Consider the following 12,618-nt stretch of genomic DNA (forward strand, 5'->3'; position numbering starts at 1 on the left):
AGAGCTTTCATACTCTTACGCTTAACCACATGTCGATGAAAAAGAAATTCGTCAGTTACCACCCAACACGCAGAAAGGCGAACCGGTCCGAGTAATAATAAAAATGAAAAGAAAAAGAAGTAAAAAGGGGAAAGAAGAAGAAGAGATAAAGGTGGAATAAAGAGATCTTGCAAAGACCACGTCGAAGAGAATCATAAGGTTAGATATGTACAAGGGGCAGACAATGGTCACAGCAGTGATGGCTCAAGAGGGCCGCTGATCCCGAACACCATGTTCAAGACAGGACTTGTCCTTGTCTTTAGTTCTCCAGAAGTGCATGAGCCTGCTAATGCGAAGGCCCTTCTTCTTGGATCTCTCAGGCTCATCTTCCGGTGGCTTCTCTTCGTAGCTAAGCTTGCTGCGTTCTGCGTGGGGTCCAACAACCAGCTTGGAGAGACTGGCGAGACTAGATCTCTTAGAGCTGTGAGCTTGGCTGGTACGACGGCGCACAGCGGCAGAAAAAGACGCCGAACGATCGGTGGACAAGCGAGGACGAGTGAAGAACGTGCCGGAAATTCGGTTCAACGTGTTCGTTGCGGTTGACGCACTGCTGGTCAGTGAGGGCACATCCTCAACTGAACCCTGAGGAAGATCCACGGACGGATTGTATGAGGGGTTCGAAAAATTACGATCGGTCGTGGACGATGTCGTCACTGAGCGAGGAACGTCGACGGAAGACAGCGTGAAGTCGGGAGATGGGAAAGAAGAGTTTGGAAGGGAATTGTTGCCTTGGAGAGACAACGGAGGGATATTGGGGGTCAGCTCCAATGGGGTAGTAGCGCGGTCAGCAGGCATAAATCGAGGCGAGATGTCGGGACTCGGTGGAACGGGCTTATGGTGCCACTCCTGTCGGCCCGTCTCTGTCGAGCTTTGCAGCGGAGCAGAGAAAGGATTAGCCGCATTGTGGAACTGAGCGAGCGAGGCCTGCTCTGCGGCGGACTTCTGTTCCTCCTGATCCGGGCGTGTAGCAGCAATGTCCGTGGCATCGTTTGGTTCGTCCTTCCGTATACCAAGACCAGCGTGAGATATATCGCCCTTGTTGAGTTCTTGAGCAAGCGGTTGGTGTGTCAGAGTATCAGAGCTGTCTTTGCTCTGCTCTGATTGCCTATCTGCTTCAACGATGTCGGATGCGGCTACCTGCGGCCCTGATTGTTCAACAGATCCCTGCTGAGAATCGCCGGTGGCAGCAAGAAAAGCATCCTCCTCTTCTTCGTACAGAACATCGGGGTTCTCTAAGGTTGAGGTGGTGACAAAGCGATTGCCACCGAGAAAGCTGCGATCAAACGGGGGCATTTCCGGAGCGCTCTCTGCACGTCGATGATAGCGCATTTCTGGACCTATGAATTCACCTCGTCGGCCACCACTGTACATCCGCTTCGTTGCCGCTGAAAAACCACTCTCTGCAACACGACTAGACCGCATGTCAGGGGTATTGAAAGGACCCAGAGCTGCATCTAGATCTATCACTGGGCTAAAGGCATCATTCTGAGTATTCTGTTCGTAAAAGCTCCTTGGCTTCCAGGAGCTATCCAGGCTAGGTTGTAGCTCCTCCTCTGGAGGCAGATGACTAGACTCCGGTGTAGCCGGGTTGGTAGGTGTTCTCAAGACGACGATGTTGTCATCATCGAAATCAACGTCCAAGCCAGAACCGAGATCCGAATTTGTCCGGGTTAACGCAGGGGGAGAGGCAGTGGAGTTTGATACCGACATGTCCTTCTTGGTATGGCGCTTATTCTTACCCCTTGTTAGAAGAGCGCCCGCCCAAGACCGCACTTTTTTCTGCCTCTTCTTGGACTTCGATTTCTTTTTGCCTGAAGGAGATTCCGAAGAGTCATTTGTCTCGCTAACCGAGGTATTCGAGCTGTTTTCTGAGCCACTGGAAGAGGAAGAGGAACGTCGCGATGAGCCTGCAAGGTGCTCGAGGATTCCTGAAGACAAGCTCTTGCGATTACGGGAGTGGCCTGCCGCAGACAATGGCCGTTTCATGGGCGATGCATCGTCCGCTTTGGCGGTCTTGCTCGGATCTAGCATGAAGGATGCATCCGCAGTTCGAGGTCTTGGCCTTGACTTTTCAGCCTTAGCTTGTGTGTTGTCGACTGCAGGAGAAAAGCAAGTATAGCCGCTATTTCTAGCGGAGGCGCCAAGTCCTGATGTTGCCGCCGGCCCAATTTCTTTCGACAGAATCTCAGCCGAGTGACGTCCGGGCGAGGGCACATAGCTAGGAGTACCAGGTTCAACAACCTCTGAGTGGTCTTCCTCAATCACGATGGTAGGCGATACTGGCGGAGATCGCCGGGTCAGAATAGCTGCGGACTGAGAGACTGGTCTGGGAGGGTCATTGGAAGCATGGCCTTCGCGCGTTGTATCTGCCGGAAAGCATGGAGCACTTCCAATGGATGGTTTCAAGTCTAGCGCATTCGAGATAGCCGTGAGATCCACACTGGATATAGCAGCCGAGCGGCGGTGGGCATGGCGGCGTTTTCCTTGACTACCCGCACCAAAGCCGGGCCCTGGAGCGGGAAGTTTGGCGGGTGCTGGCGCTAAATTGTCATCCTTGCTTTGAGTGGCCTCGACGGACGCAGGCGGAATGATCGGATGTTCACCACCAACGAACTCACTGCAGCGTCTGCGGTGTCCACCTGGTCTATTTGGGGAGAGAGAGGGCATCGATGGTTGTGATGAATGTTGAGCGCCCGGGTTGAACGAAAACGCTGGGAGCGGCAGAGCAGCCCTCGCACCGGTCTCCGAAGACTGGGGTGTCTCATCGCTAGGATCCCGGGCTGGAAAGACAAAGTGGGGGTTTGGGAGCGGAGCAGACATTCTCAGGTTGCGGCGGCTGTGACCCTCAGGAGACAGATCAGCCGGGGGAATATATGGAGAGAATGCCGGACTAGCTTGAGGCTGTGGAGGTAGGGATATCGAAGCCATAACGATACGCCGGGTTGATCAAGAGGTCTGGGTAATACCGATTAAACCTTGATACAATAAGATGACTTGAATCACGCCGTGGCAAGTAATGGACACAGTTGATGTGACCTTGACGACGCACGGGGACCTCCAGACCTTGGTGGCTTCCCTACAATGATTGGAAAGCCCGGTGCTGTCTGGAGGCCTTCAGTTCTGCAATGGTACCATTGAACCCTTGAATCCAAACTCTCAAGTGTCGCACCAAGGAAGAGACGAGACCCCAGGATCCGATGAATACGAGCCGAAAGAATACAAGTCCGAGTATAAGGTCGCAAAAACGATTTGAAACCTAAAGACACAACAAGCCTCCACAATCGCTTTTGTAACTGATTCAGTGGTCGAGCAACGCTTTAGAGACACGGCGAATCGAATGAATGTATCGAAATCGAGGGAGTTGAAGGTATGTCGTACTTGTTGTTGACGAAGGAGACTGGTGTTGTAAGGAGCGGACGGCCACGGGAACGGGCCAAGGAGGAGAGGATGGGCGGAAGAGTCGGGAGAGGAGGGCGAAGTGAAGTTTAGAGAGTGAAAGGTTAATGTGAATAAGAAGGTATAGTGAAGAGAGAGGGGGAGGAAAGAAGAAGAGGAGAAGGAGGAAGAGGGAGGAGAGATGGAGGAGGGGAGGGAGAGGAAAGAGAGAGAGAGAGAGAGAGGATCAACCTGGAAAAAGGAAAATGAAGTTGAAGGAAGGAGAGGAAAGGCTGAGGTGCAGCAAAAGGCTTGGTGGTGGAGGAGGAGGAGAGGAGACGGCGACGTATGGAGGGCGGCAGGGGATGATTGGCTGGGTGGCCGGAGGGGCCGCGCCCGTACCGTTCAACCTGGTTTAGTACCAAATGATCCGTACCGCGTATTACCAGGGCCATCCGATCGCCCAGCGCTCCAGTCAGCATGCGGAGGCGTGACCACCGAACGATGCGCACCGGTAAAGTACGGAGAAAGGCCAGTCAGTCAGTAATTACTAGGCAGACCTTTCACTCGCTCGCCCTCTCTCTCCCTCTTTCGCTTTCTCACTTGTCTCGCACTAGCCCGCTTTCGAGGCCACACTACTAATTAAAGGTGATAGTGAAGGGCTCCATCGTAGCATTAAAATCCATCAATACTAGACTAGACTAGTCTGGCCAGCGTCTTCATGGGGAAATTGCATACTTTCAGTTAGTCAGGCCTGCGGAGTTCTCGGATGAATGCGTGCCTACTAACTTGCTACTACTGCGCCTACGTACGTAGTACCCTGTCGATGAAGTCGCAATACTCCGAATCTGCAGGCTTCCTTATTTTTTATTTTTAATATCTTTTTTTTTCTCGGCACCGGTACAGAATCCGGACAGTCTAGCAAAAACCGATAGTCTTTACTTTAGGAGAACAATGCGGATGGCAGATCTAATGCATTTAGTGGTTCTCTCACTTTTCCATCTACAACCCAAATGTTCGTCTTGCAGTTCTTCATATAGAAGACGTCATAGTGTCTGATTGCTACCAAGTGCGAATACGGTGCGCATCCCTGGTTGAGCTTGAGACATAAGCCAGGCATGGAGGAGGAGAAAGAAGAGCGAGAGCCAGTGCCAGAGCCAGAGGTCTCCACTTTCCCACTGCCACCTGTTCATGCCGTCCGTTGCAATCAGGGTTCTTGCATGGCGGCAATTTGGCATTATGGAGCATAATAATCAAGCTGATATTAGCGATCCATCTCCATGCTGAATTGATGGCCCGTGAATGGCTTGGTAGTGTCTCTGGGCTATATTAACTTGTCACCAGCATGACTCCAATATGTGATGGGGGACCACCATTATTGGGTCAAGTTCCGGAGAAAACCCCCCAGGCACCAGTAGACTAAATTGGCGGTACCTGAACGGGCGGCCAATCCGCAACACGAACAGGGGCATCGAAATCTCGCTTGTCTCGGTGGGGAAAGACCGACCGCCACCCACTAGACGCTTTGGGCTAACTGCATTCAAGCTAGTTTAATTAGCGCCAGTTGACTCCTTGCCCCGTCGCGCCGAAAAAGCAAGACTAAATACGGAGTTTGTGTCTACTAGCCGTACCTAGTACTAAACCTGTTACAGGCTTAGTTACTTTCACCTCGTACTCTTACTACTCTTACTCTTAGTACTGACTTCCTTACTACTACCCACTCGCTCGCAACCTTCTCTTACAGTACATCGATACCAAACAAACTACTTACTAAAGTAATCAACTTCGCCAGCCAGCCAGCGATCCCTGCAATGGTTGACACGTCCCGACATCCAGGAGGGGAAAAGCCATGCAAGTTGAAACATCCCGCATGGAAATCAGAGACAACCAAGAATAGATTTCCTTCCCCCCAAACTTGGTGTTGTTGTGCTCCCGTCCCCCTGGTGATCATTCTCCATCATCTGCGACTTCATCCCATGATCGCATCATCTTCCTCGGTTGTTGCGAACCCGTTAAGCATCCTGACCAACATCATCCACACAATAAATACACTGACAGAATAAGGGATGATGGTGGCTTACTGTAAAAGGTTTTGAATACGATACGAGGCATGGAGCACCTACGTAAGTTCGTAACTACTAGATGGAAGACGGGCGCCAATTCTTCCCTCTCAGAGTGAGGCACATCACTTTCCTCCCCTCTTAGTACTCCCCTCTCTCCCCTCCCCTGATAAGTGATGGACCAATACTTTTGTCAGGATCTTTACTAGCCACCTGAGTCTGGCGGCACATGTCACGCCTATCATTGGCTGCCAAGAAACTGTTAGTGAGGACTAGATAGTATCGCCCATGTGTTCCAGTTCTAGTTTCAATGCAGTTCAGCCACGTCGGCCGATCTTGGTTGTGGCCTTCTATTTCAGGAACGGCCCATTGCATACTACGGGATACGCCGCTGAGATTCCCGGATAAAGTCACCACGGAAGAGGTATTGTAGAAGCGCCGAGTGACCCGTCCAATTGCTTCTACCCTAGACGCAATTCAGCTCCCATCATCTTCCCGCGCCGACTACGATGATATGGATGTTTCAGCTTCGCCATGTCGCGGTCTAGATAATTCGATAGCTAGTAGCCTTCTCAGCAGTCTGATTTATTCCTTCCCCTGGGAAGAGACCGGTGATCCTGAACTGGTCGGAGAACCAATAGAATGAGGATCTGACGACAACTGAGTCATGGGAGGCTTATACTTACTTTCTCATCAATCGAGACTCATCGGTACGATGTACAAGAAGTTCTATCATCAAGACATCATGCGAGCTGTCTGTGGCGTTGCCCAAGGTTACTTAGTACCTTGTATCTACTATCTCTCATCAATGTTGTGCAGCCAGAGACATCTATCTATTGGCTGAAGGGCAAAGATTGATATGCCCGAATCGTCGACGTACATGCGGCCTAGCCGGAAACCAAGCATGGCTGTCTGACTGGCACAGAGTTTCCCTTCAGACCCGATAGACCGTCACCGAACAGGGACCAGGCACCTTGGGCTAGTCGAGTCTAATCATGGTGTGAAATGTTGTGCGTCTAACCAACCGTGTCCCATGTTTTGGGCTTATCTGCGCAGGCGACAACGGAGTACGGAGTGCTACGTAAGTACTACTACTTACTGTAAGTCGAGATGCATTCCTGGTCCCTTATCGCTCTGGTTTCCATAACATGTCCTAAATCCCTCTGAGAAGCAATGATTCTGGAACGAATAGGCCGATCTTGGGTCAGGTTGGTATTAAGGCAGCGACCGACTGAATCCCAAGTGAAACAACAAACATTCGAAGCAGTATTCTGCTTACTGTAACCTATCTTACCGCTGTGTCCTTCTTCTGGCTTACGATACAATAATAAGGGATAGAGACCCTTTCCCCAGTACTAGTCATATCCAATGCAAGGGTCGATGCCTACCTACTTATGGTTTTCAGTTTACCCTCCGAGACTGTCCCTCTTTCAGCCCTCCACCCGATCAGATCTGTCTTCCGGAAACCTTCCCCAGGCTGAACGCTTTCGCTCGTACTTGCCTTCGAGTCAATAGTGCCTCAACTCAGCCGCGCCGATCCATGGTTCACAGCGGATATCGCTCTCATGTTCCAGAAAATCCGAACCGAAGCCCTGGACTTAGCCACATTGAAAATCGATCGGTCCACTTTGCTTCCTCGTTCGTGGAGTCGAAAACTTTGTGTTCAAATGTGATGTCAGTTGGTTCGGGGGCGTTGCACCGCATATGCCATCATGATCCACGGCGCGGAGTAAGCCTCCGTCCGAGGCTCCTCGATGAGATTTGGTGGGCTGCTCGGCGGACGGATTCGGATGACGGCAAAGGCCGAGTCGAATCCGATGAATCCGATGTGGCTCAACTCAGTTCTGAACTCGGATAGCCTTTCCAGCGCCATTGTTCACCCCATTAGGTTTTGTCGCCACCCCAATAGTAGGACCCAGAATACACTTGTGTATGCCTCAATATTGTGGCAATCTAGCTATACCTTCTTAGGAAAGGGGCCATGGCTGCTCTACTGATAGGCGGTCAGTTTCTGCCAAACAGCCCAAATCCATCTTATGTCATTGCGGGCGGTGTCAGATGACCGTGGCTGCTTATCACATTCTCGTCCAACGATAGCAACAATCTTCTGCCAGTTGTCGTGCGGCAAGGTCACTAGGAAGACTGGATCGCATCGACCTCCTTATTATATCGCTCAAAATGGCCTCACAAGTTTCCGTGTCTAGTCCGGCACCGAAACCGAAGATTGACCTTTCCAAGAAACTTTCGGAACTTCGTGCGAGTAAAGCCAAGTCTCAGACGCCCTCCTCCCGCGAACCTGCTCCAGTCACCCCGCCTCTCCCCAGTCCTCCGGATCTCTCCTCCCATCAGTATGCGCGCCCAGTGCGTCGGATATTATCGAAGCAAGACCATGACCTATTTCTCTCCTCCTCAACCCATACCTTGATCCTCGCCTTCATCTTCGGTCTCTCCGATTCAGTGCGGGGGCGGGCAACCACGGAGATCGGCAGCCCTTCCCCCATCATCACCAAAATTCAGTCTATAGTATTCCAAATCCGATCCCTTCTCGAGATACACCCGTCACTCGACCAAGGCGGCTCGCGATTCGGTAACCCAGCTTTTCGCGATCTATTTGACGATGTCGCAGCACAAAGTGCGGCATGGCACAAGGATATACTCGGGTTCCAAGATCAAGCTCTCATAGAAGAAGCTTCGACCTATCTAATCAACTCGCTCGGGTCGCGCGACCGACTAGACTACGGTTCAGGTCACGAGTTGAACTTCATGATGTGGTTGCTGTGTCTACGTCAGGTGCACTTATTCTCCGCCACGGACTTCCCTGCGATCGTCTTCCATGTATACGTGAGCTACATGAACCTCATGCGTGACATACAAACCACGTACTACCTGGAACCTGCTGGATCACATGGAGTGTGGGGTCTCGATGATTATCATTTCCTGCCGTTCCTGTTCGGTGCCTCCCAGCTCGTTGCACATCCCTACATCACGCCATTGGCAATCCACAACATGGCAGTTCTTGAGGAGGAAAGTGGCAAGTACATCTATCTGGATCAGGTCCGATGGGTGGATAGCGTGAAAACTGTAAAGGGATTACGGTGGCACAGCCCAATGTTGGATGACATATCAGGAGCCAAGAATTGGAGCAAAATCGAGAGTGGCATGAAGAAGATGTTCGCCAAGGAGGTGTTGGGCAAGCTTCCCATCATGCAGCACTTTTTGTTCGGTAGCTTGTTGCCGGCAGCCCCCGGGATGAGGGAGATAACGGATGATATGGAAGACGATGAGCACGACCACGAGCATGGCCACGACCACAACCATGCCGACCACACAGATTACTTTGGGGATTGCTGTGGAATAAAGGTACCCAGCACAATTGCAGCAGGGGCTGAAATGCGAAAGCGAGGAGGCGGATCCGGGCTGCGCCCGATTCCATTCGATTAATGGGCATATATTACGATGGAGTTTCGGTGTGGGATAAATGGATTATTGATGCCGAACTCGACATGAGAATCGCAGGGCATTAAAGAAATATACCAGATATTTAAATTAATGAAGCAAACAGAACATGCCAAATCCTGGTACCACCCCCTGTGTTAACAGAATTTCCAATAGTTTTCCAAGCATGGTGCCAGACATAGAATATCGCATATGTAGAGCCCACCAGCATGGCCATGAAGCAGCCATCACCCACGTTGAACCATAAACAGACATAACGAGTTCAAATTTCTTCTCCTTTCTGGCATTCTTCTCTCCTGTATTCTAAATGACAATACATCAAGGCTAGTAGTTCTCACCACCATAACCCCAACCCCCATAGTACAAACCACACAAGTCACCTGACCAACCCGCTTAAAGCAGCAACCGAAATCACCATCCATCCAGTAGTATCCACCCATCATCATCATCATCATCATCATCATCATCATCCATACTACCTCCCCATCAACCTAACCATGCACGACCATCTATCCCCAAGCATAGAACAATAATAAGAATAAAAAACTTTACCAAGAAAGAAGGGGGGAAATGGCACCAAGCGAATACTCCACCCCGGGTGGAGGCGGCAAATTAAAACTGAAAGGCTCCAAGACCAGCAACGGTCGAATAGAGAAGAAAAAGAAGAAGAGCAGCAGCAGCAGCAGCAGCAGCAAGAAATCGTCCGTTCCAGAAAATGGAGAGGAGAGTGAGCAGCAGAAGAATCAACAGGAGCAGCAACTTACAACAACAACATCAGCAACTGCCAGTGGTGCTGAAGAGGAACCTCGCCCTGATGAACATGAGCCTTCATCAGCATCTGGCTCTGCGGGAGCTGGGAAGACCGAAGCGGAGAGGAAGTATGAGGAGATGAGGCGGAAGAGGGTATGTATTAATTACATTTTCCTTCTCATTACTCTTTGGGTTTTTGATTTTATTTTCTTGGTTTGATTGATTTTGTTTCTTATGTATGAGGTTGATGTACATGCTGCTTTTTCGAAACCCTCTCATTATAAGGAGAATGAAGCGATGAAGGTCTATGTCACAAACAGACAAGATAAGCTAACAACCATATACAGCTGCAAGAGCGCCTGAAACGAGAAGGGGTCAAAACTCACAAAGAGCGCGTCGAAGAATTAAACAAGTATCTGAGCAGACTAAGTGAACATCACGACATGTATGTTTCCTTTTCTGTTCCTTCCCACTTAACCCCTTTCCTAGGTGGTTACGTTTTAATTTCTCTTGGCTAACTGTGTGCGTGGTAGGCCAAAAATTGGACCGGGCTAAAAAGAAAAAGTGCCCTTTTCCTCCGTGGTACGGGCTCGATGGCTATCGTATCACTTTGTTTCAGGCTCGTTATGTACTAGTCGTAGTAATGGGTGGGTGCTTTTGCTTTTTGGTTCTAGGGGGAGGGGGGTGGGGAGGGGTCGAGGTCTTCTCTGTTCTCAGTTGTTGCAGGGATTCTAGGTGTCAGGTTGGTTTCAACCTATGGGAGTTCGGGGCTAGTTGGTTGGAGAGGTTTGTTCAGGCTACTATCATATGACGCTTGCTACGTTCTGCACGCTCAGTGGTCAGAACAGCGGGATAGCTAGCTACCTGAGCTTACAGCTACGTGGGTAGCTGGCACACGACTAATCTCCGGCCACCGCGCTGTGGATGGATGGTACTAAGCTATTCCGGGAGGTGGGTTTGAATCTATGGGTTCAATTGATGGTGGAAGGTGTGGACAAATATGCGTATATACCTATGACCGCTTGGCTATGTGACACGCCAATGGAAATAGCAAAAACCACTCACAAACGGGGAAAAAGGCCCATCAATTCTATCCAACACGAAACTGGAAGATGGAGATATTGTCTAGTATCGGTTCGTTGCCAATAACCGCCCGCGGGAAGTTCATGGGAAGATGAACACGATCACTGCAAGAAAGTGATAAGGAAATATGCAGCAAATAGATACTGAAAAGAAATATATAAATATAGCCGTCGAAACTCCAGAGCTGTGGTGAACGCCAAACAGAACAGTATCAACATCAAAACTCCCTCCCCAACCCAGGTGGCGAACTGTCGCGGAAAGCGTTACTGGCCATGCAGTACTTGCTAATGCCGGCAATAAGTGTGTAGTGTGGAAGTAGGAACACCGCGCTAATAATGATATGTATGAAGTTTGCGACGCAGCAGAATAATAAAGAAGAAAAGGAGAAAAAGGAGAAGAAGATCACAGCAGGGAGAATTATTGTGAGATCTCCAGGGAGAGAAGGATCTCATACGCCCTTAATGACGTGAGTCCGCTCACTGTTGAGCTTATCGGCATTGCGGGCGTGGGACTCCTTCTTGCAGTCCTCGAGACCAGTGCAGGCATGAGCCTCCAGCATGCGATGCTTAGAGCAGTAGTGACCACTGCAGAAGCTGCAGTCTCCGACGATGCGTTGAGCGGCTTCCTTACACTCCTTGAAGTTGCAACGAGGCTTGCGGGGCGCCATGATGAAAGTGGTGGCGAGAGAGCGAGTTGAGGGAGGCGGTGTCAAGAGTAGCTAGTAGTAGCCGCCGGGGCAGCAATGACGATAGGGGGATTGGAAATGAGGTGCTTGTTGTTCCCAGAGAAGGACTGGTAGTGACAGTGAAAGTTGCTCAACTGGCAGGAGTAGTATTTTATGTTATGCAGTCCGGAAGGAGAGGACTGATGAAGAGCACAGGAAGAGTGTCGGAGGTTGAGGGTGACGTGGAGAGCAGTAGTCCGGTGAGGAGAAAGAGAGGAGGTGAGTGAGGAGAGGCGTGATAAGGAGGCAGGCAGATAAGGATGGCGGTCTATGTATAGTGGAAGGGAGACCGAAGATCGGAGTTAAAGTAGCTTAGCTTAAGCTGGACAGCGGATAGAGATAGGACCGAAAGTAGAGCAGAGCGAAGAAGAAGTCAGGGCTCGATGTGATAAAGCACAAGATAGAAAGGGAGGAGAGAAGGGAGAACAAAGGATGGCGGAGGAAAGACGAATAAATAGGTGGCAGCGGCAAAAGCGCAGCGCAAAGTCAATTTATACGGAATGGAGGCCGATGGGGGGAAGAGGGAATTTGGGGGGGGGGGAGGAGTCATGGATGACTTGCTGAGTCAAAGAACGGCGCTCTGCAATGCTTGGATCAGCGCATTGCAGCAATCCGCACCGCGTTACAGAAGAGAGGGCAAGAGAGCGAGAGAGGGTAGAGAGAGGCGCCGGATGGGCTTATTCTTAGCCCCAGCGAACAAGAACAAGCCAAAAAAGGCCCTGCGGACGCTTGGGACTATTCCTCCGACGGGCAACGACGACGACGACGCCCGGTGGAGGCAAATCGGCCTGGTGGACCCAGAACTTTCCAGGATTCTTTGGGTTTCGCTGCTCACTAACTACTAGTAGTACTGTACTTACTGTCCTCTCCTTTCACAGCCATCCATCCATCCATCCATCCATACATCTTTCTGTTCGGTTTCCCTACTCTTCAAATTCTGGTTCCCTTTCTTTTTGATTTTTTTATTTTTTTTATTTTTATTTTTTTTTTTCAGATTTACGCCCTTCGGGTGACGGCTATCGAGTTCGGTTCGTCCTGTTTTGCTGCGTTGGCCGGATGCGCACGAGGTTCCCGTTCGGTACCCGGCAAAAGTTAGTTCTTCTTCTCTTTCTTCTTATTCAGGCTCCGAAG

The 12,618-nt window shown here is 50.5% G+C and overlaps 6 protein-coding genes across 6 annotated transcripts; 3 read left to right on the plus strand and 3 right to left on the minus strand.

Annotated features, from left to right (window-relative positions):
• Positions 1–127: 127 nt before the first annotated feature.
• Positions 128–3,253, minus strand: BO87DRAFT_156221 (putative cell wall proline rich protein). Its single transcript, XM_025618211.1, has one exon. The coding sequence runs from the start codon at positions 2,965–2,967 to the stop codon at positions 244–246; it is 2,724 nt and encodes a 907-aa protein (XP_025475730.1). The 5' UTR covers positions 2,968–3,253; the 3' UTR covers positions 128–243.
• A 1,287-nt stretch (positions 3,254–4,540) lies between these two features.
• On the minus strand, positions 4,541–5,248 carry BO87DRAFT_445198 (uncharacterized protein; the record flags this gene model as incomplete). The annotated part of the gene is made up of 3 exons (XM_025628157.1): positions 5,170–5,248; positions 4,849–5,013; positions 4,541–4,738 (listed from the first exon to the last, which is right to left on the minus strand). Coding segments are annotated over exons 2-3 (236 nt in total), but the record flags the coding sequence as incomplete, so codon positions are not given.
• On the plus strand, positions 5,136–5,531 carry BO87DRAFT_156231 (uncharacterized protein). Its single transcript, XM_025618212.1, has one exon. It carries the CDS (start codon positions 5,226–5,228, stop codon positions 5,475–5,477), a length of 252 nt encoding a protein of 83 aa, XP_025475732.1. The 5' UTR covers positions 5,136–5,225; the 3' UTR covers positions 5,478–5,531.
• Positions 5,532–7,492: 1,961 nt separating this feature from the next.
• Positions 7,493–8,968, plus strand: BO87DRAFT_156237 (serine/threonine-protein phosphatase 2A activator). Its single transcript, XM_025618213.1, has one exon. The coding sequence runs from the start codon at positions 7,653–7,655 to the stop codon at positions 8,913–8,915; it is 1,263 nt and encodes a 420-aa protein (XP_025475733.1). The 5' UTR covers positions 7,493–7,652; the 3' UTR covers positions 8,916–8,968.
• Positions 8,969–9,386: 418 nt separating this feature from the next.
• On the plus strand, positions 9,387–10,331 carry BO87DRAFT_419001 (DUF1754-domain-containing protein). The gene is made up of 3 exons (XM_025626913.1): positions 9,387–9,833; positions 10,028–10,125; positions 10,214–10,331. Exons 1-3 carry the CDS (start codon positions 9,501–9,503, stop codon positions 10,233–10,235), a joined length of 453 nt encoding a protein of 150 aa, XP_025475734.1. The 5' UTR covers positions 9,387–9,500; the 3' UTR covers positions 10,236–10,331.
• A 689-nt stretch (positions 10,332–11,020) lies between these two features.
• On the minus strand, positions 11,021–11,709 carry BO87DRAFT_156241 (AN1-type zinc finger protein). Its single transcript, XM_025618214.1, has one exon. The coding sequence runs from the start codon at positions 11,428–11,430 to the stop codon at positions 11,212–11,214; it is 219 nt and encodes a 72-aa protein (XP_025475735.1). The 5' UTR covers positions 11,431–11,709; the 3' UTR covers positions 11,021–11,211.
• Positions 11,710–12,618: the final 909 nt, after the last annotated feature.

This window comes from Aspergillus neoniger (assembly GCF_003184625.1).
Source record: "Aspergillus neoniger CBS 115656 unplaced genomic scaffold BO87scaffold_38, whole genome shotgun sequence".
Taxonomy (NCBI): domain Eukaryota; kingdom Fungi; phylum Ascomycota; class Eurotiomycetes; order Eurotiales; family Aspergillaceae; genus Aspergillus; species Aspergillus neoniger.